This window comes from Acanthopagrus latus, chromosome 22 (genome assembly GCF_904848185.1).
Source record: "Acanthopagrus latus isolate v.2019 chromosome 22, fAcaLat1.1, whole genome shotgun sequence".
NCBI lineage: Eukaryota > Metazoa > Chordata > Actinopteri > Spariformes > Sparidae > Acanthopagrus > Acanthopagrus latus.
The window spans coordinates 16,372,318-16,398,907 of NC_051060.1; the positions used below are offsets into that span (position 1 = coordinate 16,372,318).

General features: G+C 42.7%; 2 protein-coding genes across 5 annotated transcripts in view; one reads left to right on the plus strand and one right to left on the minus strand.

Moving 5' to 3' along the window:
- LOC119012690 (tyrosine-protein phosphatase non-receptor type 14-like) overlaps positions 1-12,306 on the plus strand; it is a 43,864-nt gene extending 31,558 nt beyond the window's left edge. For all 4 annotated transcript variants that reach the window (XM_037086722.1, XM_037086723.1, XM_037086724.1 and 1 more), the window contains 7 exons: positions 96-1,421; positions 3,338-3,478; positions 4,555-4,773; positions 8,226-8,354; positions 8,575-8,809; positions 9,378-9,541; positions 10,291-12,306. In XM_037086722.1, the coding sequence (XP_036942617.1) occupies positions 96-1,421; positions 3,338-3,478; positions 4,555-4,773; positions 8,226-8,354; positions 8,575-8,809; positions 9,378-9,541; positions 10,291-10,419 (2,343 nt within the window). In that variant the 3' untranslated portion in view covers positions 10,420-12,306. The remainder of the gene's footprint in view (positions 1-95; positions 1,422-3,337; positions 3,479-4,554; positions 4,774-8,225; positions 8,355-8,574; positions 8,810-9,377; positions 9,542-10,290) is intronic.
- Positions 12,307-12,657: 351 nt separating this feature from the next.
- Positions 12,658-22,536, minus strand: smyd2b (SET and MYND domain containing 2b). The gene is made up of 12 exons (XM_037085446.1): positions 22,367-22,536; positions 20,342-20,405; positions 18,867-18,977; positions 18,717-18,777; positions 17,250-17,374; positions 17,044-17,111; positions 15,712-15,814; positions 14,429-14,539; positions 14,206-14,326; positions 13,861-14,035; positions 13,505-13,613; positions 12,658-13,037 (listed from the first exon to the last, which is right to left on the minus strand). The coding sequence occupies exons 1-12, from the start codon at positions 22,534-22,536 to the stop codon at positions 12,951-12,953; spliced, it is 1,305 nt and encodes a 434-aa protein (XP_036941341.1). The 3' UTR covers positions 12,658-12,950.
- Positions 22,537-26,590: the final 4,054 nt, after the last annotated feature.

Here is a 26,590-nt window from a genome sequence, read left to right on the forward strand (position 1 = left end):
TGAGATAGAGGTGGATGCTCTGTGTTTGACTGGCTTCAACATTTCTGGTCTTTTCAACATCTCACACTGTTTTTCTGTGAATGTTCACCTTGCAGATCAGCTACAGCAAGCCTGTGTCCCATGGCCCTCATCAGGGAGGACCAGCCAGCAGCCAGGGCCCCTGTCACTCACCCTGTGTTAATGGAGGTGGAGGCAGTGGTGGGCATGGAGGTGCAGGAAGCTCCATTTCTCACACTGTCAGCACACCCGAGCTGGCGAATACCAAACAACAGGGGACTAATGCGGGAAGCTATGCTGCTACAGCTAACATGCTCCGAAACCACATGTCACGCCCTCCTCCACCATACCCCTCTAGCTCCTTCCGCCCGGCCACCAGCACCCCGGACCTGGCCAGCCACCGTCACCGCTGCACTGCGGGCAGCAGTCCGGAGCTGGTTACCCGCATGGTGCAGCTGTCGGTCAAGACCTTCCAGCCGGACAGCTCGGCTGTGGTGCACCAGTCCCTGCAGGAGGTTAGCGAACCGTTAACTGCAGCTGCTAAGCACCGCTCCACCCTGGGCAAAAGACACAGCATGGAGGTGATCAGCAGCATGAGAGGAGGTGGAGGAGGAGGGATGGAGGGCATGGTGATGAAGGGCATGAATGCTCCCCTTCATCGGAGGAACACTCTCAGAGAACACGTGATGCCCCCTCAGCCTCAATCCATCCCTCCACCCCAGCCGCAATCCCCTCAGCCACAGCCCCAACCGCAGCCTCCACCTCCACCTCAGCAGTCGCAGGAGCTCCCCATGCAGATGCCTGCCCAAAAAGCACCTGATGCTTCTGTAGCGCCATCTGGGCCAGTGGCGTACCAGCATCAAAAGACTCTCTCCAATGCGACCATGCTCATACACAGTAGTGAGAGTGAGGAAGAGGAGGAGGAGGAAGAGGAGAGGCCTGAGCTGGATGTTCAAATCCCAGGACTCAATGAGGACATCAGTGTTCAGCTCCAGGCTGCTCTGGCCAAGCTGCCCAACAAACCCCCTCCAGAGTACCCTGGTCCTCCTCGACACCCTAACAATGCTCAAATCCGCACCCACACCCACAATCAGAACCACACCCACCACCACAACCATAATCAAGGACCCCAGAGCAACCAGGGACCAATGGACCCAAATCAAGCCCAGGGCCGTGGGCTCAAAGCTGGGCAGGGCCCAGGTGGGCCTGGAGTTGGTGGTAGTGGTGGTGGAGCAGGTGGTGGTGGGACACTGACCCGTGGAGACCAGGGTGGGGTGAATGGAGCAGTTTTGGGTCCGTCCATTTCAGAACCGGACCTGACCAGCGTGAAGGAGAGGGTGCGGAAGGAGCCGGTCAAAGAGAGGCCGGTGTCGGAGATGTTCTCCCTAGAAGACAGCATTGTGGAGAGGGAGTTCGCTCAGAGGGTAAGACAATCATTCTCCTTCATTCATGGTTTATTTTATCCCTGTGCCAACACATATTTTTGATAATCCATGTGATTTATTAGTCGTAAAATGTTTGAATAGAAGATTAAAGGCATAGTTTGGTTTTTTTTGATGTGGGGTTATATGAGGTACTTATCCAAAGTCAGGGTATTACCTCCACTAGATGCCAGTTTACACACCCCCAGTTTGGAGAATCACCAGGAGTACTGACAGCCCTTTCGAAAGGCAATATAGCTCTCACTAATGCCATTAAACTCCTTCGACAAAAGTAGTTATTTTACAATGCAGGATATGGGAGTTGTTGATCTACTGCTGCCTTGATTGGTTAACTTGATTGTGTTTTTGTATAACTTTGGTGAGTCCAATCTAACCCTTAAAACACAAAAATCAACCGAAATCAAACTAGAACACAAACAAACTAACTGATCAGGGCAGCAGTAGACCAACTCTGTCAACATAGTTATTATTTATCAATTTTTACCATAATTTATCACCCAAACTGTCAAACACTGCTGCTATTCTCTGTTGTATATGTTTTAGATTGTATGCTGAAAGGGCAACTACATACATTTTACACATAAAGGTGTGTTTGAAGGTCTTTGGGAGTGCTGATAAATCACCTCCAGTGATATCATTCAGTGGCTAAGATGCATTGTGGGTATGAAGGGAAATGAAACAGCAGTTATCGCTGGTTTCGTTGTTGATCGTTTCTTTTTAAGCTGCCCATAATACCCACAACAGTGTTATAGTAAGTGCGATGTTAGACGAGAGGACTGCTTTTGAAAACATAGCATCAATAACAGGCTCAATCATGTCATATTAGGATTTTTTTTTTATCAGAAATTGTATGCACCCAGGCATCGTCTTTTACTGGACAAGAAACCCCCCACCATACTGGTACAGTTTAAAATATTTCAGTCTGTTGTTTGCTAGCTAGTTTCATAGCTGCTGATTAGCAGTAATCCGGGGTTCAGCACCTGAGAGGGTAGCACTAGGCTCTGCGTCCCCCCAGGCAGCTAAAACCCTTATAAATCCCTCAGATTATTCTTTGGGTTGGGTGTTTTTGTGTTAGCTGGGCTCTCTGTTGAGGCACAAACATTTGACACGGCACCAGAGTCCAGGTATAAGTTAAATCATATAATCGGCTCACTTAGTGGGTATAAACCTCCCTGTTCAGGGGTGACCTGAACTATTGTGGGTTGATTGACTATTGTGGCCACTATATCAACTCACATATCAAAGCATCTAAAAGCTGTTGTCCCTCATTTATACCAGCTGGTTTATCTCATACCTATAGGATACCCCTAGTGACCCCTCAAGCTGTTGTTTTGACTGTCCGACAGGGGATGAAGGAGGTGGCGAGGTGAAGGGTGGAGCTGTCCTGGAGGTTTATTAGCATCGGAGATTAGGAGAGGTAATCCGTGGAGGAAGGAGGGACCGCGCAATGTGTGTCAGAGTTTGGCTGCCGCGTTAAAAGAGGGGGGAAAAAAAGACAGACAGGGTGACAGAGGGAGCGTGTGTTCTATGAGGAAAAGGAGGCCAAGGAGGTAGGTGGGAGTAAACAAAGGACTAAAAGAATGAAAAATATGGGAGGAAGGACAAATCAAGCATCGCATTTTAAGTTGAGGCTGAAGTGAGATGGATAAGAAGCTCCGAGTCTGCTCCTTAATAGGCTTTGTGTACGGGGCTTGTTAGTTCACACCTTTGGACCGGATACAAGGCGACTGGTACAGCACGGTTTACCCTACGAACCGGACACGTGCACGCGCAAACATTCCCCACCTACTTCTACACATGTGCACGCTGACCGATTTGAGGGCCAGCGCAGGTCAGTCCATCTTGCAATGCTGCCAGTACCTGTGAGCATGACACCGGGATTTTCCTCTCTCTTGAAGACGCTGGAGAGACAGAAGATGTCCGTGGACTCAATGAAGAGGCCGCTGATGATGGCCGCCCTCAACGGCCTGTACGTGGCCCGAATGCCTGTCCCGGAGAGTCCCGCAGAGGAGGGCGGCAAGTCCGCCACAGATGAACGGGTAAGATGTTGATTTCATGGCTTTTATTGTGTATTGGGAAGTATTTTTGAAAGATCCAGAAAATGTTTTATTGCTTGTTTGGTAGTGCATTGTGTGCTATTGATTGATAGGCGGTAACCTCTAAAAATGAAGGTGTTACTGTTGGAATAATTTCCTTCTATTCATTGCTGCTCTTTACCCAAAACTTCTCGGATGCATTGTATTTAAAGCTTGTAGGTTATTTGTTGTAAATTCCTTGATTTATGGTACCATGATGATAAAAGGAGCTTTTTATGATCTTTTTGACTCAAAGAAGTACGTGAACAAACAACTGTAGACTGCAAATATGAACACATCCCAATTATGCATCTGTTGTTCCTCTGGATTTACAGTTTTTTCATTCAGTTCACACATTTTCCTTGTGTGATTGGAGGATAAACGCCTAGAGGCAGTGATAAAAGAATCTTGGCTGCGGCTCTAAAAAGACATTTACAAATGATTTCATTTCACAAATACTATCTGCTCCCTTTTTCGAGTGTAGAGGTGCAAAACACAGCCTTTGTCCCGACTGTTGCTAAGCTAACGGGGGCAAGCCCTAAGTGGGCTGTGGAACGCGTGGCATGGTGGTGCTTATCGCCTCTAGGCCCGTCGGTATGTTAAGAATGTGACCCGAGAGCGAGCGAGCAAGTGAGCCACACAGAAAGAGTGATAGAGAGAGAGAGAGAGAGAGAGAGAGAGAGAGAGATGTTGCCCTCTCAAACATGACTGGCCTAATAAACATTCACCCCCCACCAGGACCGCTGCATACTCTGCACTCTTACAGCTGTGTTGATGCATTATGCATACTTTGAGTTCTTTGATATAGAAGTCAGCGTAGAGCTGTGACTGATGACGAGAGTTTAGAGATGTGGACGTATATTATAATGAGATTCCCCTGGTTTGAATGGTCTCTTCGCTATGGTGGAATGTAAACGGATAAAAGCCTCTTGGGGACTGAAAGAGAAACCTCTGAATGATGTGTTCCCTGGAATTCAATGACCAACACCCCCCTCCCCTCTTTCTCTTTCTTTCTCTCTTTCTCGCTCTTTTCTTTCCAGTGTAAGACCTTGGAGCTGAAGCTGGAAGAGGAGCGGGTCTTCACTGAGTACGAGCAGGTTCCCAAGAAGAGGGCGGACTGCGTTCTCACCACGGCAACTCTGCCCGAAAACACAGAGCGCAACCGCTTCCGCGACGTGGTTCCGTACGAGGAGAATCGGGTTGAACTTGTGCCAAACAAGGAGAACAACACGGGCTACATCAATGCCTCTCATATCAAGGTGCGCTTGAGGGGTCAAGGGTAAAAGTGAATTAGAGACATTAATGTAACTGATCTGATGCAGGAGTGCTTCAACTTTTTTCTCGTGGTGGGTCAACTCTGAAAGTTGACCACAGGTGAGGAGCAAGCACTATCCTGAAGCCCCGAGAGGCAAGTGAAAAAAGTGGATGTGATCCATTTTCTAAGTCTGATCTAAATTGTTTTTCCTTATGATTAAAGATCAGGTGAAAAAATGTTTTGCCAGGAGAATCTAATCCTCTCAGGGTTTTCCATATTACTGAGATCTCAAGTTCCCTTAATGATTGACTTCTGCACGAAGTATCACTCCGCTCACAGTGCTCAGTTTCTGAAAAATAATCGATAAATAATAATAATATTATCAGTTAATAATAATAATTGATATACTATATATTTATAGAGATTTGTACTTTACAAAAAGCAAGAGCTGGAAACATCTGGCGGGCCAAAAAATACTGGGAGCCCTGATCTGATGCTTCCACTGTCTGTACGTGTTACAGCCTCCATTCACAGCAGTCAAAACCGAGGCTCAAAAGGGGTTGGAGGATGCAACATATAATAAGGATGCCAGACACAAGGTTAACCATAAACCCACAAGCTTTATTAAATCATTCAAATTACTCCCGAAAGAACACTAGACACAACCAAAAGGGGGCTGAAGATCCCGGCCAAAGGGAACAAAAGATGGGAAGATGTTGGACCAACCACGCAGTGGGCCATAGCTCCCCGCGTCTCCCCCTCAGCTGCCTATATGGAAACTAATCCTAAAACAAAAGAGACGATTAACTGAACAATCTGTCACCTCCAGCCCAAACCAGCACAGTAAACTAAAATAACAAAACCCCAGCACGTAAATACGCATGGAGGGTGAGAACCAAACCTGCTTGTATGTGTGTGTGTGTGTGTGTGTTTGTGATCTCCATGCACCTCTGTCGCTGCACTCTCTGCCCTCCTATCACCTCCCCCACTCCACCTGTGCACTGATCACACTCAGGTGTGCTCAGGTAGAGAGGGAGGAGTGTGGAATGAGAAACAGATAGACAACAGGAACACACACAGCAGAGGCACAGTAACAGTTATCATGAAAGGTGGAAGGTCTCTCCACATAAATACATTAATATCGTCCTTTTTGTTCTTTTTTTGTTCTTCTTTGTGAAAAAATAACTTTTCAGGAAATCCTTTTTTAGATGGTGAATTTAACTTGTGAATGAAACATTCAGTGTATCTGACAACAATGAAATATCAAAATTGGAGATACATTGTGTCATTGGACAGCAATGGTGCTCGTTATAAATCAACCTGGAAAAAAAAGGAGAATGGATGTGCATTTCCACCCACTTCTGCCATGCGAATATTGGGAGTTGGTTCATTGGTTCACTTGGTCCTCCAGTCGGGTGCAATTAAACAACTGCAGAAGAGGAGGGAGGGAACATGGTGGAATATACATCCACATGTGCAGTTTTTCATCCCGTCAGTCACGTGTAGACCTGAGTGAAGCTTAAGTGTTTCACTTCCATCATGATTTATTCACCAACTCCATTGCACTTAGTCACATATTGTTTTTATCAGCACTCCAACTTTTCCACCTCAGTCAAGCCTAAAAAGTTTATTTTTTGTTTTCATTTGATTTTCAGCACTACCACTCAGGTTTTTATGCGCAAATAAAAACTGATGGATAAAAACATAGATGAATGTCAACATGATATACATAATATAATATCGAATCATCTGTCAGCTTTCAGTGTGAACTGAAGACAGTAACAGTTACTGGTAAAACAGTCACATTCAGTAATATAACATTTCACAAAGTGTTTCATAAGATTCAAGTTTATGTGTACGGCTCTTCATTTCAGCTACAGTCCCAAAGTGCTTTGCAACACCCACATCATACAGCGTGAATTAAAACAAAGAGCATAAACTGGATACATTCAGCTCTCTGTCGTCTTTGTTGTGGTCGCTCCTGAGCAGCGAACGTCTCGGAGGAGAAGGATGAAAGGCAGCTGTTGAGGGCTGTTTGGGCCTTTAAGCTCACAGAGCTGGTGGAATTCCCGAAGAATGCGGTCCAAACTCCAAACCCTCTTAAGTCAACCTGAGCTGCTCTCACTAGCCCCTCTATTCATGCGTGGTTGCAAACAGGGTGCGAGCACAAGCTTGTGCGTATGCATGAGTTTGCATTTTGTGTGCATACCCGAGTGCGATCCCCAAAGCAGCACTGAGTCGCTGCCTATCACGGTGTAACCCTCTTACCCCCCCCATCATTTAAGGTAACTGCTGCAGAACAAAAGGCCTTGTTTATTCCCCATCCCTCTCTTAATACAGTGTTTACAGTCACGAGGTGGCCTGAGGTATTAGCTGGGACATGCTCATTATGTAATGGCTCTCTCAAAAGTCTGTGTGGCTGGAGTGTGTTGATGATGGGAAGTTTCTCAGTGCTGTGTGATGCCTAATGATTATTAATGAGGGGCAGCTGAAGAAAGCTGAAGACAAGGGGTTGGTAGTTTTATAAATGAGGGGGAAAGACTCCAAAGACTTTGGATGAAAATGAAATTTATACTGCCCTCCAGTGGTCAATGAGATTATTGTCAATGTGTTTAAACTCGCTGCTCACATTTTTAGACTTTTAGAAGGATGAATTAATTCTCAGACCACCCAGAACCCCAAAACTCTCGGGCAGGTTTGACAGGCACAATTTCTTTTTCTTGAAAATGGCCCAAGAAATTGTAAAAACAGAAATTACCACTGGATGTTCAAATTTCTGACAGTCCTTGAACGAATCATTTGCAACAAACATTTCAGTCGGGAAAAATAACCTGATGTAAGCTTAATATTATGATATGTCATCAAAACGACGTTATTACTCATTTCAAATGTCTCATTGAAATTTCTGCCAAAATCCCTCAACTCTGACCACATTCTGTAATAAACTTTAAATTGAATAAATGAACTGGAAAGCAATGAATGACTATAGTGAGACCAACCGTCGTGCAAACCTTTGACAAAACCACAAGCTGTTAGAAGAAGAGTAGAGATTGTAAATGTTATTGAATTTCGTTTTTTCCTTTATTTGTAATAACATGTAGGCACTTCGACAATGTTGTATATACTTATTCCATTTCTTTCAAATTTTACACGAATAATCAAAGAAATGACAACACTCCCTTTCATATTTTTATTTTCATTATAACTGTGTTATGTTACACAAGCGTAATTGATTGTCATGATAGTGTTTTTTCCACAGAGGTGCACACTGTGGGGGAAAAACGTAACAGGAGCCAAAAAACAACCCCAGCAACTGGTCGGGGGGGTTCAGTGTGGTCTTTAGTAAGCATATTTGTTTGTGTGCCTGCCTGTAAGCTGATTGTTGTTCGCTGTTGCCTCCACGTGCACTAATAGATTCTTTTGTGTGTGTTTGTGTTTGTGTGTGTGTTCTCCCAGGTGATGATCAGAGGGGAGGAGTGGCACTACATCGCCACCCAGGGCCCGCTAGCCAACACCTGTGCCGACTTCTGGCAGATGGTGTGGGAGCAGGGGGTCAACGTCATCGCCATGGTTACCGCCGAGGAGGTACATACACACACACATTATGCACACATGGCGCAGGCAGATGTGGATCTTTTTCAGCGGGCCGACAGCTGGCGCCTGTCTGTGCGCGAGAAGACAGCAGCACGTGTGTGTGTCGCTGCGTCTTTGTGTTTATGGTGTGTGTCTATTTTACCCTTATTCTCTTCTTCTCTTCTTTCTTTTTCCTCCAATCACCAACCACCCATCCTCATCCTCCAACCAGGAGGGCGGCAGGTCCAAGAGTCACCGCTACTGGCCCAAACTGGGCTCGAAACACAATTCGGCCACTCATGGCAAATTCAAGGTGACCACCAAATTCCGCACCGACTCGGGCTGCTACGCCACCACGGGGTTAAAGGTCAAACACCTGCTGTCTGGCCAGGAGAGGACGGTCTGGCACCTGCAGTACACCGACTGGCCTGAGCAGGGCTGCCCCGAATATGTCCAGGGATTCCTCTGTGAGTGGGACTGTGTTGTCATTATTGTGATTTTTTTTTGTGTGTGTGTGTGGAGTTTAAGACATAGCAGGAAGTGATGATCTGATTAAAGGAATAGTTTGACATTTTGTTGAATTTGCTGGTTAGACATGAATATCATGTTTGCGTGGTAAGTATGAGGCTGGAGCCAGTCGGTGCTTTTTATAATGACTGGGGGCAGCTTAAAGCAGGGAGAAAAGGCTAGCTTGATGTCCAGTGTTAAAGGAAACACCTACCAGCATCTGTAAAAGTAATCATTTCAACTTTTCTCTGTTATTTAATTCATGCAAGAATTGTAAAAATGATAATTTTTGGTTTTATCAGACAAACTGTTCGAAGTGCATCCGCTCTTTGAGATAAACTAAGCTAAGCTAACTGCCTCCTGGTTCTAGCTTCTCATATTCTCATCCAGCTGTTCAGAGGAAAGCAAATAAGTGTAATCATGATTCCTTTAAAGTGTAAAAAGATGCAAAAGCAGTAAACAGCATTCAACAACCTGTCAGACACGATGCCAACATCTTACCTGCTTCTCCTTCGTCCTGTCCTACAGCCTACCTAGAGGAGATCCAGTCCGTGAGGAGACACACTAACTCCATGCTGGACACCTCGAAGAGCCTCAATCCACCTGTGGTGGTGCACTGTAGCGCCGGGGTGGGTCGCACCGGTGTGGTCATCCTCACTGAGCTCATGATCAGCTGCCTGGAGCACAATGAGGTAGGAATTATCTACATAAAGAGCCCTCAGATACAGATAACTATGATGGTGATATTAACTCCGATTATTAATTATTCCCAACAATGGTGGAGTCAGGCTGTCTCTTTCAAATAAATCACAGAGAAAAAAAAGCTTTTTATAACAATATTGATCAAATGTTCTGGAGCACAATTTGATCAATATTTTATAACAATATTGATCAAATGTTCTGGAGCACATTTGATCAATATTGTTATAAAAAGCTTTTTTTTTTTCTCTGTGATTTATTTGATTGAAAAATGTTTGTGATCAGATGCTCCACGTTAAACACTCGTCTCAACGGCTGCTTTTTACGTTACAAAACCCACTTTCTTCCATTTTAAGTATATCCACATCTAAATTATTTTCCTGTTTCATCGTTTTAAGACGATTGTGTTTGTAAGAGACTAAAGCAATGACTCAAGCTCTCTTTGATCACACAAAAAAGTATGACATCAGGTTTAAAGAGTATAAAGCCTGCAAACTGTGTACACAAACTTGTTGCTATAGGATGTACAGGAAGGATGTCGAGCTAATGGCTAGGTGTCGGTGAAACTTTTTGGAACTTATTATGGACCACAACAGGACAGGATCTGGATTGGATCCCAACATTGAAACAACAATCATTCAACATCCCAGGGAGAAAACGCAAATGCTGCTTCAGGAGAGGAGGCAGTGTAATCTAACTTTAATTAACTTGTCTTTTCCTCTTCTCTTTTTTTTCCCCCCAGCCGGTTGAGGTTCCCACCATGTTGTCAGGGCTGAGGCAGCAGAGGATGCTGATGGTGCAGACCATCTCCCAGTACAAGTTTGTCTACCAGGTCCTCATCCAGTTCCTCAAGAACTCCCGCCTCATTTGAGTCTGGCATCTTGAAAACTTTGACCTTACGCGACGTGGCAGAACGGCACCAGATAAACGACAACGGTACTTCAGATTAGCACAAGGACTGTAACAAGAAATACAAGTACAACTTCTAGCTGGTTGGAACAGATTCATGATGAGTTTTCTATGTGGCAGTTTATGGAAATCTTAGTGTATTTTCATATAAACTCACCTCATGGGAGGAAAGAATTCGAGTTAGCCTGTATAGAAATTGACCATTTCTCCTAATCATTGTATTCAGATGTTCTTTTCCCCCCATTGGGTTTTATTCTTGGACCTGGTCCTTCTGTATTGAGACTGCATGTATGAGGTGTGAATGTGTACGTCTGTTCCCCCCAGTGTGTGTTCTGAGAATTCAAAAAAATCAGTCTGCTACATTTCTCATTCATTATTCTGCCGTTATTAGAAACAGCACTATGCTGCATGAACAGTAGGTGGCAGCAGTATTATAACATTTATTTTTCCTCTACTCTGAAAGAGTTTGCCAAACAAAAGTATTCTCTGAATCACTGTTCTAAAATGTTCCTTTATTTTTAACAGAGTATTGATTAATACAGCAAATATTTACTTTGACATTGTAACAAATGTTTTTATTTATTTCTATCAAGATTGTTGGTCACCTTTGCTATTGATCGGAGGAGCATCGAGGATCTTTTTTCCCCCATCATTTGTCTTAATCACGACCTTATTTTCCCGAAAGCCTTCCTTGTCAGTGTCAAAAAAGTCTGCTCCCATCTTCTTATGGAGCTGATATATTTCTATTGAGATTCCTCCTCCTCTTAAAGATGCACAAAGTACATTTTCACAGTATTTTGAATCACAGCATCTTGTGATCAGGTGTGTCTTTGTCACATTTCCTAACCTAAAAGCATTTCAAATGACTAAAAAACGAGTTTGTCCAGTAAATTTGAAATAATTTATGAATATAATTTCACTGTTTGAGACGTGTCCTTATACAGCAAATACTGTACATACTCTATCATTGTGCCTTATCAAAACATGAGACAAGGAGAAGCCCTCCTGGCTGACATCCCTAGCCTTGTGGTTTTTTCCCTTTCAAGGATTAAATCTTTAAATCAGTATTTAATGTTTATTAATTAGAACAACACTTCAAAAATTGTTTACCTAACTCTTAAGGTAAGGATTTTGGCAGTAGCATAATGCTGATCTCTTGGTTTATTTCTGAAGGATAAAAGTATAAAAGTGACATTTCCCCAAGAAATAATGAAAACAAAGGCAGACATTTTTGAAAGTCTGAGCTGTACCTGACAAATTTCAATGTTGCCATGTTTCTGGCTCCAGTTGAATCAAAATACACTCTGAAGAATTTCCCTTTTCATGTTAATATACTTTTTTTTTTTTTTTTTTTTTCTGAATCGTAATGAAAAGTCAGCCATGTCCAAAGTAACTCTGTACATAACGGGCATGTGAGGAAAAGATTTCTACAAATGTTTTATATAGATTTTCTTTCTTTTTTTTTTCTCTTTTTTTTTGACTTGGTACCCTCAAAATACCGCAACATAATAAACTATGCATGCGTTTTTATATTTTTAATGTGTATATATATTCTCAAGTAAGTATAAGCTTTATGCTCTCTTGACATTTAAGTGTTTATTGCACTTCTGTTCTTTTTGTGACAGTATTTTTTTCTCACACGGCATTCCACTCTTTGTTTATATTTAATTTTTCCCCCCTCATTTTATTTTTTATTTTTTTGGCAAAACTTCCAAATACCTTTCAAAGTATGTGTACATATGTTTTGTATATGCGTTTTCAGTGCATCAAGTCTTTTGTTTTTCTTTCCCCAGACATTTATGAAGCTGTCATACTTGCTTATTATGCAATAAAGCCTTATTTTCTTTAAGACTGTGGCCACAAATTCATTTATTTTGAATTTCTTGAAATAATTTTTCTTTTCGCAGGTGTTGTTGTGATTGTGGAGAGTGTTTCCCTCGCACTAATGGAGACATTAATTAGCCCAGAACACTCGCGCGAGGTGTTAATGCAAACACGGCGCACTTTTCCCAGCCCTCCGTTGTGACTCAGGAACATTCTGCGGCTTTAATAGGCCCCTTGTGGTGAGGCAGCTGTCCTGATTGGTTGACGGGGATTTTGTTGGGTTGACCTCCTGCACACATTGTAAACAACCTGACTCTGGTGGATGACAGGGTCCAGCTGACGTGTCAATCACGAGCCAAAACAAACACAATTTGGAGAAGAAGTAAACAATTTATGGTCAACATGTGTAAAAAGCAGCGCCAACAAGTCAACAGTAAATGCATCTCTGGTACAAAAGTATCCTACATTTAGCAAACTAATACGTTGTTGCACCGATAACACTGATGTAAAAAGTTAAAACCTCCAAGACATGTATTTATCAGAAAAACACAAACACTCTCCGTCTTTTCTTCCATTCCAAAAACAGTAGAAAGTGCCTTCAGTTCTGTAAAGCTCCTCGTCAAACGAGTGTATGCAGTCCTTCGTCATCAGCTGCGTCACATCCTCTCTTTAATTCTTCGTCAGTTTGGCCTCTTTTCGCAACTCTTTCAAATAGAAGTGGTTCTTCCCGTGAGTCACCTCCATGATGGCGATCGCCTGTGAAGACACACAAACAAATGTAGTTTTAAATCATGAAAGTATGCACACGATTGTGAGGTCTGGGTGTAGGACACCTCACTACTGCCTGGTACCAACATAAATTGGAATGTGGAATTATTATGTTTTCCATCATTGGTCTGTTTTCTATTTAAAGTGGTAACAAGACAACTTTTCCAGTCATTCCAATCTGCTTATTTTTCAGCTTGGCTGTTGCAAAGACAACTGGATCATGTTGTGTTTCATATGGGTTCACTCATTTAACATTTGAGAAGAGGGTTCCTTTGCTTTGCTTAATAAAAATAAAGAGCTATGTCACAAAACAGGTGAAATGTCGCTTAAAAACTGGTGCCGATTTATTTCTTATCAGCGGATCAGTATTTTTATGCTCACTTGGTTAAAACTGCTTTGTAGCTGCCATGTTTGAGCATGAGAGTCTGGTGTAAAAGCTCAGCGGATTAGCTTACCTTCTTCAGAGCGCTGATGCCCACCGAGTTCTTCTCCAGCCCCATGTTCAATCGGCCCAGCTTCAGGTACATGGAGGACACATTCAAAGAGTGGGCTGGATACAGCTTGCTGCATTGGGGAAGAGATCACACAATGATTACACTTAAACAGGCAAATCATTGCAGTAATCAGATTGAAATCAGTATCACAAGAAGAATCTTCCTGTACGATAAGAGTGAAGAAACAAGAATGTTAAACGCAAGGATTGAGATAAACTCTTTGCTAATTATGCTGACATTCACCTTCATTTGCTCGAGTAGAAAATGACTGAACCGGTGATTTATTGGTGGAAAGAGACTTGACTGTTTCTCATCACCTGTAAGAACCGATGACCTTCTCGCCGTATCTGATAGCTCCCACTGGGTCTTCCATGTAGAGACACACCCCCATGGCCTGGTACATCATGTGGAGCATGTAGACGTTGGAATCATCGAAGACGGCTCCCATCTCCTCCAGGCTCTGCTCACACATCTCCAGTAGCTCACTAGCGGGTGCCGCGGAGTCAAGGCCGCATCAACACCAGTGACCGACACCTCAAAGTGACCTCTGATCACACATTCCGATGTAAAGCTACTTTACATGGGTTTTGCACTCTCAGAACCACAAATATCAACTCTCTTCTGGATTGACGAGAGCGTTATAAGGCGACATTAAAGGATATTTTTCATGTTTTTGAGGAACCGGAACTCTCTGATGGTCTTCCTGGCGTAGCGCACCATATTGTTGACGACCTCAGGCTCAATGGGTTCACTGCGCTTGCGTACTTTCAACTTGACCTTGTCCTGGAGGTGAAGAAAGAACACAGAACATTAGGAGCAGTGTGGTCTTGAGGAGAGTAATGCATGTCAATTCAGTTTTTTCACTCGGCACTCCTGGCATCTTACCTTGGACTTCGTTTTACATTCCTGGCAGTCGCAGGTGAAATAGTAGGACTCTCTCAGCCTGTTGTTGCGGTCGTCCGTTGGGTAGAGGAGGTCTATGTAGCTGATGAGCACCTAGAGTAGAGATGGGAATAACACACAGCGCACAAGAGTCCTAAATAATGCACACTCCTCATCCTTCATCTTGCTTCAGTATCTCAAATTGCTGCCAGAAAGCTCCTAAAAAACACCCTCACTAGCCTCTTCAGCTGCCATATGAGACCTCACACACCCTCCCTCACAGCGCTGTTTTGACACACTGATAAGTGAACTGCCATTGGCTGGGACTGTACATCAGCAGGGATGTTACACTTTTGCCTTTTGAATCTCACAGTCCTGATGTCAAAGTTTCTAAGGCCTCATCTATTTTTAAGCCGCTGTCTCATCCATGTTTTAAATCAAACACCACCTGTGTCGAGAGTGAGACCAGAACCTGTCAAGTGTGTTTAAAGCTTTCAAACGAATAGTATGACGTTTTGGGAGATCTGGTTATTCACTGAGAGTTGCATTTGAAGACTGGTACCACTCTTTTGTACATAGGCTAAATACAAAGTAACTGTAAGCAGCACAGAGAACCAGAAACAGGGATAAAGCTCATCTGGTTCTGTCTATAAGTCACAACCTGCGACCTTGTGGTGATGACTCCAGGCCATTAATGTGCCGGGCTGAGAAAGAGTCCAGCAAAATACCCCCCTGAAACATGTTTTCACATTTTGTAAAGTCTAAAACAGGCAACAAATAACAGAGCTGTCCTCTCTTTACATTTGCATCGATTGAGGTTTTTGAAAGAAGTTTTGAACGTCCGTATGTGTGATGTCATAACCAGTGGTGGCAAGAGTACTGAAAGATCTGGCCTTTCATCTAACTTGATGCAAGAAAGTGAATAAGCACCTTCACATAATGCTCCTTTAAAGATAACATAGAAAACAAAACTTGGCTTAAGTCAGATAATTTTAAGTTGATTGAGTCCGGTGAATATTAAAGGAACATGATAAGGATGTAGCGTATCATTTAATTTACAGTTTACAAATTCGTCCTTTGGTTTCAGTGCAGGCTGATCCACCGGATCGTAAATATTTCACACCCTCTGTCGTCTTGGAATGAGCACGACTGCTTTTTCCACACACACACACACACACACACACACACACACACACACACACACACACACACACACACACACACTTGGAAAAACAAAACTGAACAAGACCCAACCCCCTCTAACAGCAGCTGTCCCCTTTCCTCACTTCATCTCCAGGCTTCATGTCCCGCACCGCCCGCACATCAGCCGTCGTCCCGTTATATGTGACTATGACGCTGGGGAGACAGCTGTGGTTTATCAGTGCCACACTGTGGAGGGACAGACAGAAAGGGAAAGACAAGGGTCAAGGACAGAAATCAACTTCCCTACTTGCTCACAACGAAATGGGAGCAAAAATGCCTTCTTATTATTGCCCAGTGCCATGACACAACAGTGACATAACACACTGTTTTGAGTGGCTATGCTACAACTGAATATACAGAGAGGTCTTGAGGACGCCCAGAACCTCTCTGTAAGTGCTGAAATATGTTAGCTTCCTTGCATTTACCTGGGTGGCAGGCTGGAAATAGCTTAAAAATGAGCTGAGAGTGCAAATTCACCTTCACACAGTCAGTTTTAAAACTTAACAGCCACAGCAGGGAGAGGTTTTACAACCCAATGACCAACTGGAGAGAGAAAGTAGTCTTGATAGGGAATGACCATCTGGTCTTTTTGGATATCAGTTACACGTCGCTCCAATACTGACCTTTTAAACAATAATCAAATACTGCCAAATGTTGTATTCAGCATCAGTTAAAGAGGTCATTTTATGTTTTTTTTTGAATTTTTGAATTTTCCTTTATTCTGTTTTGTAGCATTTTTGTCCATGTAAAAGATCTGCAATGTGAAAATGCCCTGATCCACACCAGAGGGTGTTACTCTATCCCACAGAAAACACTGCTCCTACACTGCCTGAAAAGCCAGGTTTGGAGTCCAGCCTTTAATTCCGTAACTTATGTGCATCCCTATGCTATAAAAAGTACTAACAGGTGTTATTTATATATATATATATATATATATATATATATATATATATATATATACTGTATATATATATATATATATACTGTATATATATATATATATATATATATATATATATATACAGTATTTATTATAAAATATATACCCTCCAGTCAGCCAGCAGATATACAGTTGCAACTGCGTTATTTTAGATCACACTACCTTGCTCAGCATGACCCAACTGACTCTGCCTCTGATTGGCTACATCTTGTCCATTAAGGAATGCGCATATGCAACTCTCACCAAAGACTGAATGAAAGCGAGGTGTCTCACTTTTTAGCTAAAGCAGAGTGTTTTAAACTTCTGTTTAAACGTCAGGGATATTAGGTGTGATAATATACTGAGAACCACAGAAGAAGAAGCTCTGTAAGGAGGAGAAAACATCCTACATCATCAAATTGTATCTTTCCGTGTGTTTTTGAAACAGTGCAATGACAGTGTGATCCTACGCATGCATATGAGCCTTCCTTCTTACTCTGGGTAGACTGCAGTACCCATGTGGGACAGTTCATCGTCCTCTATAGTGAAACCATTACAGGCAACCTGGAGAGTAGAAGACAAAGGGGAGAGGGAAAAAACAATTACACCTCCTCTTCACGGACAAGGAAATTGTTGCAAATTGCAAGAATGCAGTATATACATATCCCGTATACACGTCATTTATGTTTATGTGTGTAATACCTGGGAGAAGAGTGTGAGCAGGTCTTTATGGTCGGGCAGATCTAAGTGTTTGGAGTAAAAACGATGAAGTGCAGCAACATCTCCCTCCTGCATCTCCCGTTTTTCATTATCTTCGTCCTCCACGTCTGTTACAGGAACAGAGGAGAAGAGTGTATTTACACCAGGACAGCATGCAGCCGATTTAACCATACTTATTTTAGATTATGATTTATTTTGATATAAAAAACTTATGCCAGACTGTAACTAAGAAGTTAGGCAGCGGCTCGGTAGAACATACCATCCAAATGTGGAAAGACCTTCTTTGCCCAAACGAAGCACCAGTTTGGGTGCAGTCCACTTGTAGGAAATCTTATCCGAAATGTGTATTACTTACGATCTCTTTGCAGAGTTTGTGTGTGCAATGTGACGAGGTGTCCAAAAAGTTTGGAAAAGTGTTTATCAGGTCCTGTCTGTCAGCCTCTAACAACTGTAAATAGAAGTGGATAAACAGCTCTCCTTCCCTTGTGGCTCTCACTATGCTGAGGCAGGAACACATTGTCACCACGTCATCTGCATACTACAATCTGCCAGACTCTGTGTGTGTGTGTGTGTGTGTGTGTGTGTGTGTGTGTGTGTGTCTGTTTGTGTGTCTTGTCCTTGACCCGTGAAACCGGAGTCAGTATTTTCTTGTGTGTCAGACACACACACACTGATTCAGCATTTCAAAGGAGAGCTGAACTCTTCCCTCCAGACGCAGTCACACACAAACACGGGCACACAGACAAAACCATGTGCTTCTTTTAGCAGCTAACCAACAGCAGTACTCTCCTTCACACTGTTAGCCACAGGGTACCATATTGCTAAACTGGGAGCCAGGCAAATCTGCAAGCTCACGTCTGGACCCCCTCACATTGAGACAGATTTCCACTCGTCCTCGGCCTTGTTCAGCCATTTATCTAATGTGCAGGTTTAATATGTAGATTTTATACAATTAATTTGTCTTGTGAGCCAACAGAGTTTATAGGGCACTGTGAAGTAGAAGCGGTCCATCCAAATCTAAGTCTACGAAGTCTACTAGACATCATGAAGCTCCCTCTGGAGCAACAAAAGGGTTTTCTACAGTACATTAAACTCTATTTGACACCATTGCCGCTACAGTGACATTCACAGTCATCTCTGCGCATGTTAGTCTAAAGTGCTCCTGCTTCTCGTTCAAGATGTTACACTTGTTATGTTGTCCAACAGCCATTCGACCCACATCTATAGGATATATATAGATGGGCCTTCATGGTTGTTTCCCCTCAGTCTTATCTGAATGGGTTCTGCTTTTTTAAAGAGGGATATCTCGGGACACTTAGGACTGAAGTACAGACTCTGGAAACTTTACACTAAATCTGTACATCTCCTTTCAGGTGGGTTTATAAGGGTTTGCCCCCCAGAGAGCTGGTAGCGGTAGTCGTGTGTGCTGTTAGAAAAGCAACAACTCACGCGATTGCATTTCTCCGATGAGCAAGATCTTCTCGGAAGCAGATCTTTCTTTCTGTGTTTTCTGCGGAAACAAGGCGTGATGAACAAAAACGACCTCAGTGAACCACAGCGTGAGCCAGACAAAACTGTGTCTTTCATCAACCGTCCAACCTTCTTGGCGAGGATCCGGGCCACCAGGCGGGTCATCTCTGATGGGCACCAGTTCTCTCCGAAGGCAGTCATCGCAGAGCACTCCAGCTTGTGCATGGCCCAGTCTGCTTTCTACACACACAAACACACACATATTATAACAGCACAGAAAAAGAGCAACCCCCGGGGTTTTAAGTAGATTTAGCTATTTTGCAGTTTAGGTCCCACCACCACAAAACAGTTGGTCTACTTGGCCCCTGAGCTGCACCACCAGCTGGATTAAGCAGCGTGGTGGAATGTGACTCCATGCTGTGTCAATGTAACGTTACCCTCACTCATTTACCCCTCCATACGCAATCTGACCTCATTATAATCACACACATATTGCTTCACGTATCTCATCATGCTCATACTTTACCATACTATGTTATAGGGACATATCCAGGGAGACAATATACATTCTTAATGACACTAACTACCAAAATCCCCATTTGTTGTTAAAATGAAATTCATTCAAAGTGTTTAAAGTGGAACCAGCCCTTATAAGAAAATAGACTGATGCTTTGGGATGGCGGCCGACCCATCCAAGAATCCCATTGGTTGGTTTTTGACGAGTTGGGAGTGAGACTAAAAAAATCGACTTTTCTAACAAATAGCACCTTTAAACTACGTAAAGCTTTAACGTGCAGTCTGTAACTTTTACCGCAAGGGGTCTCTCAATCAAAAAAGTAAGACAGATATGTTCAAGGATGAGGTTTTAAAATTTAAGTTTTAAAATCTACTTTACCTTACATTAAGTCACGATTACCGAATTCCTTCCTCGCGAGGGATCAAATGAAACACACTGTCAGTTTCACTAAAATTACCGATTTCTCCGGGTCTGAGCTGTGTTGGAAATGATTTGACGGATGTTTGTCCACAACTTAACAACAAATATAACAAAGGGCTCATTGTTTTTAAACATTTGAATCTAGAAATGTCAAATATTATATCTCCCCGAGATGAAGGAAAAACGTGGAAGAACTCCTTGAAAACCAAGGAGTAGTGGCGCCACTGATGCAACAAAAATGTTAAGTTTGGCTTGAGGATGGCATCACACAGGTTCATCCTCTCTACAGTGACAGTGTTTTAAATTATCTCAGTCCTCTTGGCTCATCTTTTAATGGTTTGTTGCTGTGGTTAGATCTGAACGCAACGGTTCGAGTGAAAGTAATTCCGTTACTTGTTGAGGAGGTCATGGACATAGACCGGACATAAAGTTTAACCCCTTGGGTGCGCAAGGTGAAAAGTCAAGGATCAAGTAGCAGGATGTCCAGTTGCAAAAATGAGCCTTCCTCATGTGATCCTGCTTCAGTTCCCAACACACAGTAGCTGCTGGAAAGTAGGTTGGAGCTCTGATCTTCAACATAGCGTCTATCATCTCACCCCTCCCCCGTCCTCACACAGGAATCACCACATTACAGAGTGATGCTGACCCTCCAGCGACTGTTTCCTACCTGGCATTTCACGTTGCAGTAGCAGGCTTTCCTGCACTTCCCACATCTTGCCAAACCTTCTTTCCTATAAATGACACAGTTTATTAGTTACTGCGAGAGCTTCAAGCATCCTTAACATACTTTACTTTCCCAGACACACAGCGCTCAATTGTCAGAAGATAGCAAGTTATCATGTCTCGTGGAGTATCTGTGTGTGTGAGTAGGAAGTTGCTTGAGTGTGTATGGACATTTAAACATCCTGCGTTTCTCTGAGACAAGAAGCAGCAGTTGCCAGTGGCCCGTCGTAACTGATAGCAATGAAGGGCTTTAAAACATTCTGTGGTATTAATAGAGCTGACCTTATGAAGTAGCAGCTGCCTCTCTACAGCACTGAAACAGTAAAGCGGTCCATAAGTCCATTCAGAGATTTCTCTGCCCTCTGTTCTTAAAGCGAGCTGTACGAAACATCCTCGATCCGTTGTTGACACCGATGTGTCGTCTATAACTGTATCTTTAAAACTAATCCATGCTCACTGTTCACTGGCTGATGGAGAGATGTTTGAGATTAACTAGGTCGAGGTCTATTTATGAGAGACTTACACTGATGTAGGTTAGAATGAAATGCTTCAGAGTTAAAAAGGGAAGTGACAACCAGAGTTTGGACCATCGACCATCAACTTTCCGTCACCTGAATGCGCACATAATTGGACTTCTATAACTTTTCATGTCAGTTTAAAAGGGAGATCATTCAAGTAACAGCCCTTCCACACGAGCAGCACTCCTCTCTAAGTACTTCTATATCATTCAGGGCATCAACCTTACCAAACTATCATGGTGCATGCATTTGACAGGGCCTAACAATCCCATCTTGTACTCACTCATCAATACCAGCCACCAGAAATAAAACAAAGGTGTTGAAAAGAAAAGAAAGAAATGGAGAGAGAAATCCTTGATCTGTTCCATTAATCTGTGCCAAAAGTTAATGCGGTCTATTCGGAGCCGAGACCCATCCGCCATCCAGGTTTTGGCGACATGGGTGAAAACATAAACTCCTTCATGAAAGTGATAAAAAGGTGAATTTCACACCATTGAGAGCGAATAAGGACAAAAACTGTAAGAACTGCTCCAACAGTGACAGTGTTCTCACTCACTCATTACAGTGAGAGGTGTCTGCAACGATCAGTTACTTTCATTTTCAATACATCATTTTCTTGCTTAATCAGTTATTTGTCAGAAAATGGTGAATAAAAAGAAATGCATGTCAGTGTTTCTCAAAGCTATAGATGATATCTTCAAATGTTTTGACCCAAAGATATTCAGTTTTCTGCGACAGAGGACTGATCAAGGGAAAAAAAAAAAACATTTTGAGGGGCTGAAACCAGAAACTTTTGGATCATCTTTTCTTAACATTATCTCATACAATTAATCTATTATCAAAATTGACTAATCTCTGGTGTGCGGTGCAACCGGTTGCATCCTTCTGAGCATCCTCCACAAACTCCCGTATAGTGATGACAGTGAAGAGCTGAATGAAAAAGTAATGTTAGAAAACACAATTCAGGACTATCATCTTGATGCTGCTGGTGTGCAATGATCTCAGGAGCATCGATGCACCTGTATTTATTACTAAATGATTTAAAGTTGACATGGTGGCATGTGTCTGCACAGTCGATCATCAGATATGTTATTTCCAATTTCATTCCCTTTATTAGCCACAATAGACCTGAGAGGGCACTGCATAATGTAATCATGATGCCATTGAGGTAACAGGATACATTTCCCCACATTGAGCGCTCATGGAGGAAGCCAGGGAGGTCATGTGGAACAGGGTGAACCTCCATTCAGAAATGTGAGCCACATCACCAAAATAGATTTTAAGGAGAGATGTTTTACCACAAATTGGCATGGCTCTGTAGGCTGCCCTTACATTGCTAACGAATGAGCAGTTAAATGGATGAGCATCTTAAACCTTATGAAGATCTGATAAGATCTGAACCACCCAGGCTCAGATGAGACTGTGTGACGCACAGACAACCAGTCCTTTACCTGGTGAAGCAGCACTCACAGTAGTAGCCTCTCTCCTTCACTGACAGCACGTAAGAGTACGCCTGGCAGGAGAACAGCAGCTCGCCAACTTTAAAGGCTCTGGTAACGCGGAGACCTCGCCCTCTCCCCGGACTGTCGAACCTCTCGACTCCCTCGATGCTGCCCGTCATCGCGCCTCTTCCTCCGACAGTGACTCTTTTACGCGCAGGGACCCGGGAGAGCAGAGGGGGGATGTAGCCTCATGGACAGATCTGCCTCCACAGCGCTGTCTGCGGGCGGTGTAAGGGGGGCGAAGTGGGATGTGGCACCCCGGATCCAAATGATGGGGCGTCACCATGCCAGTAATAGTCCGCAATGACACCCAAAAGCAGAGGAAGAGCCCATGTTGATTTTCTCTCCAAAGTCTATGCCCTCATGTGTGGGAGCCCAGTTGCGCCCCTTAAAGACACTGTGACTCATGAAAATAAGTTAACTCACAGTAAATCATACTTATGACATAAAGTTTTGACATTTTGAGGATAAAAAGTCATAATTATGAGTTAATGAGTCTAGTTCTATCTCACAAGTTAAACTTTAACAATTTTGAAACTTTATGATTTACATTTTTGATCCAATGATTATAACTTTCTAATCTTATTCTTATTCCTATTCTAAATCTTGTTTTTGACTTTTTGTCTCATGTTTATGATTTTTTATCTCATAACAATAACTTTTTAATGTAGTAACTTTGACTCTTTACCTCATATTTTTGACGTTTTATCTAGAAATTTGGATTGATCTCGTAATTTTGAGTTTTTATCCTGTGAATATATCTTTTTTTACTTATAATTTTGACCTTTTTATCTGACAATTCTGACATTTTATGTCAGAATCCTGACTAATTCATGTCTTAATCATCTCAATAATAAATTTGATTTTTTTAATCTCACATTTATTTCATGTCATATTCATGACTTTTTATTTAATAAGTATGGGGTTTGTCTCATATTAATTACTTTTTATCTCATTAATTTGATTTTTAAATTTATAATTTGGACTTTTTATGGTTGTTAATTTTTTTCTTGTGTTTTTCTGGCAGAAAAGGGCTTCCATACTATTTTGTTAAACATATATAAGATCCTGCATTAACCTTTAAAATGCGCAAGTTACATTCTTTGTTTTGGATGTTGAACCTAAAGAAAGTCAGGACTCTCAATCAAGATACTGAATAATAACCTATATCACTGGTGATTATGACACACAATGACAGTCATTTCTTATTTTGTTGTTTTCCTAACTTTTTTGATTGCTTGAAATGAAACAGCGCTCCCTAGAGGCTGGTAAATGTCAGCTACAGCTACAGTGTTAGCTAGTTACCAGTGATGCATGAAGCCCAGCAGACTTATTAATGAAACAATGGAGAGCGTTAACTTGTTTTCCAGTATTGTTGACCGCATCAGCTAGTTAACTGAACCAATCTGACCTCTCTCTGTCTTATATGCTGAGTGGTACCATAACTACCAAAACATTGGTATTTTATTGAGTGGGTGGCAAAATTTGTACATTCTCGGCAAATCGGCCAGTGGACAAAAAACTCGATTTTTGCACCCTTAAACATTTACTTGTAGGACTTTCTCTGGATGTTGCTAAACTTACTTCAAAGGTCCTATATCATACTGTTTTTCATAAATTTCACACAGCTGTCAGAGGTCCAACAGCTCTGTATTCGATATGCATTGCCCCAAACTCATGCATGGTCCTGAATTTCAGCTATCCAAAAGTCGCTCTACAGATCTCTATTCAGAGCAGTCTGTTTCTGTGCCTGCACCTTTAAATGCTAATGAGCTCCGTCTGTCAACGCCCACTTAGAGAGCCCTTTCTGCTACGTCACTGCCAGGGAGAGGAAGCCCCTTGCGTTAGCAGTAGCATGCCTAATGTTTATGGTGGATGTATATATGTATGCTATGGCACGCGGAGATTTTTTCGTTCAACCATACCAGTTTGACCCAGAATCGGACCCAGAACGAGAGGCTCCTGAAGAGGTACAGACTCTGCGGCTGCACCAGGACGTTTCAGAATGGTTAGTGTGTCTGTATAATTTGTTTGTATGTGTTGTTACAGTTACTACCATGTAGCTAATGGCTAACAGCTAGCGAAAGCTGTGTTTGTCTCCAATACAGTCTCCAGACTCTTGGACGCTGTTCACATCATCTCTGTCTCCAGTCTGCACATGTTTCCAAACTTTTTACTGTGACAACTAAACTCCCTCGTAATATTATTAACATTAAACTCACTTCAAACGCCATTGCACAGCGGACCGAAGCGGAGCTAACTAGTTAGCCGATTTCCAGCTGACTTCATCATACTCATAGGCAACTATAAATACTATTAAACCACTGCGACACTTTTCGGTGGCTTGGGTGCAGTTGTTGTGTCCAATACGGTTGGGACTGATCCTTTTACGAGGGTCAGTGTTGAGGCAAAGCCAGCTTTGTAATGACCCTCGTTACTGAAGCAGTCTGATGAGAAGTGGTTATCACACACAAGCTAACACGAACCGGCACGTTGTCTTAAAATATGAAACGCATCCACTGTCTCTTCTGTTGTTCTGTAGCTGGGACAGAACATAGGCACTGATGTTGATTTTTACAACCAACAACAGGGCTATTTGCGTGTCTTGCTCTGAGCAACGACGTTGCTGTCTCACTGCAGGACACACCGAACTTCACCTCCGGGATGAACGCCCCCCTCTCGGATATCTCCTATCACCGAGCAGAGGAGGCCGGTCTATGATAATGACTCTTTCCTTACGTAAGGACAGGAGCTGAATCTGAACAGCCTGTAGGAGCGCCATAGGAGCAGGGAGCATGCAGGAATCACTTGTTTTCCTCATTCTGGTAGAAAACGTCTTTTTCATAATGTGGGACCTTTTAAACAATATGTCAGGCTTATTTCTTCCTGAAGTGCAGGTAATTGGCGTTGGGGTAGAGTATCAAACCCTAATGGTAACTTAATATCAATATCAGTGACTTTGTGGTTAATCATCGCTGCTTTAAAACTCACCAAACATGAGGATTTCCCTGTTTTGTACGTTTTTTTTACACTCAGACATCCACCTCAGACATTTCATAAGCACACTACATAATGTTTAGTGTATTATGTAAAAATCAAACACCAGCATACTTGAATAGTCCCTCAAGCCATCTCTTCATAGTGTTGGTACTTTTCTTTCTGCAGTTCAATAAGGCCACCTGGTGGTGAAGGGCAAGAATATCTAAGGCATACTTTACTATACACTCTCATTCTTTGTGTTGTGGCACCTGTGTAACTGATCTTCACTTCGCAAAAGACATTGATGAAGTTGAATTTCACCTATAACAACACTGACCATGATTACACTCTGAATAATACGTACACCAAGTTCCTCTTGGAGGTCAGAGCAGGAAAAATTAATAGAAAGAGCCCTTTAAGTTCCCTTGCTTGGTCTGGTGTCCACTTCTGTCATATTCTGCCATCATGTGGGTGCTAATCGTAAGTGCACCCTCAGATGATGGAGGGGCCCCCATCATGATGCATCACAGTCCACCGGTCACCTTAGATCCAGACAGATTATCCAGCAACACCGACTGAGTTGTAGCGGGACGACCGGCACTCCTGTTTTTTTTTTCTTTTTTGACACGGAGGTAGACGGTGCTCAGGTCAGGGACTTGATCTTGAGTAAATTGAAATATTTCATAAGCAACAGTGCAGGAACATTACACACATGCACGCCTGCTCTATCTCGCTCTCTCACACACACAAACACACACACACACACATAAACACATACAAGCACCAACCACTGTGAAGATTTGTCCCTCATCTGTATCTGAAGGCTTTATCCAACCTTGCCCCAGTTTCCCCCTGATTTATTATAATTCCATTTTTCCAGTCTTTCAATCTAAAGATTTGTTCCTCCTCATTTTTAATAACGCACAAGCAAGAGAGGCATGTCCCTGGGAGATTATGTGGCCGTCTTTGGCGTCTCGTCTTGATTACATCAGAGGAACCTGATTTGATTAGGAAGAAACCCCCTGTTTTCAGTACGCGCTCTCGTACGACCTCCCCGCTGTGCTGATTTCTTGCTTTGTCAGAGGGGATGATCTTGATGAATATGATCTGAAAGAGAGGGAGGGAGAGGGGGATTAGGTGAAAGGATTATAATTTCCAATGACGAGAAATAATAAGAAACAATAAATCCTAAGT

Coding starts and splice junctions, on each gene's coding strand:
- smyd2b (XM_037085446.1), bottom strand. CDS start 22,536: ATGACGGGCAGCATCGAGGGAGTCGAGAGGTTCGACAGTCCGGGGAGA. Junction 14,036..14,205: donor GTTCCTCAAAAACATGAAAA/ATATCCTTTAAT, acceptor ACTCCGCGGCAC/CCGCTAGTGAGCTACTGGAG. Junction 13,038..13,504: donor GCATCAGCGCTCTGAAGAAG/GTAAGCTAATCC, acceptor GTGTCTTCACAG/GCGATCGCCATCATGGAGGT.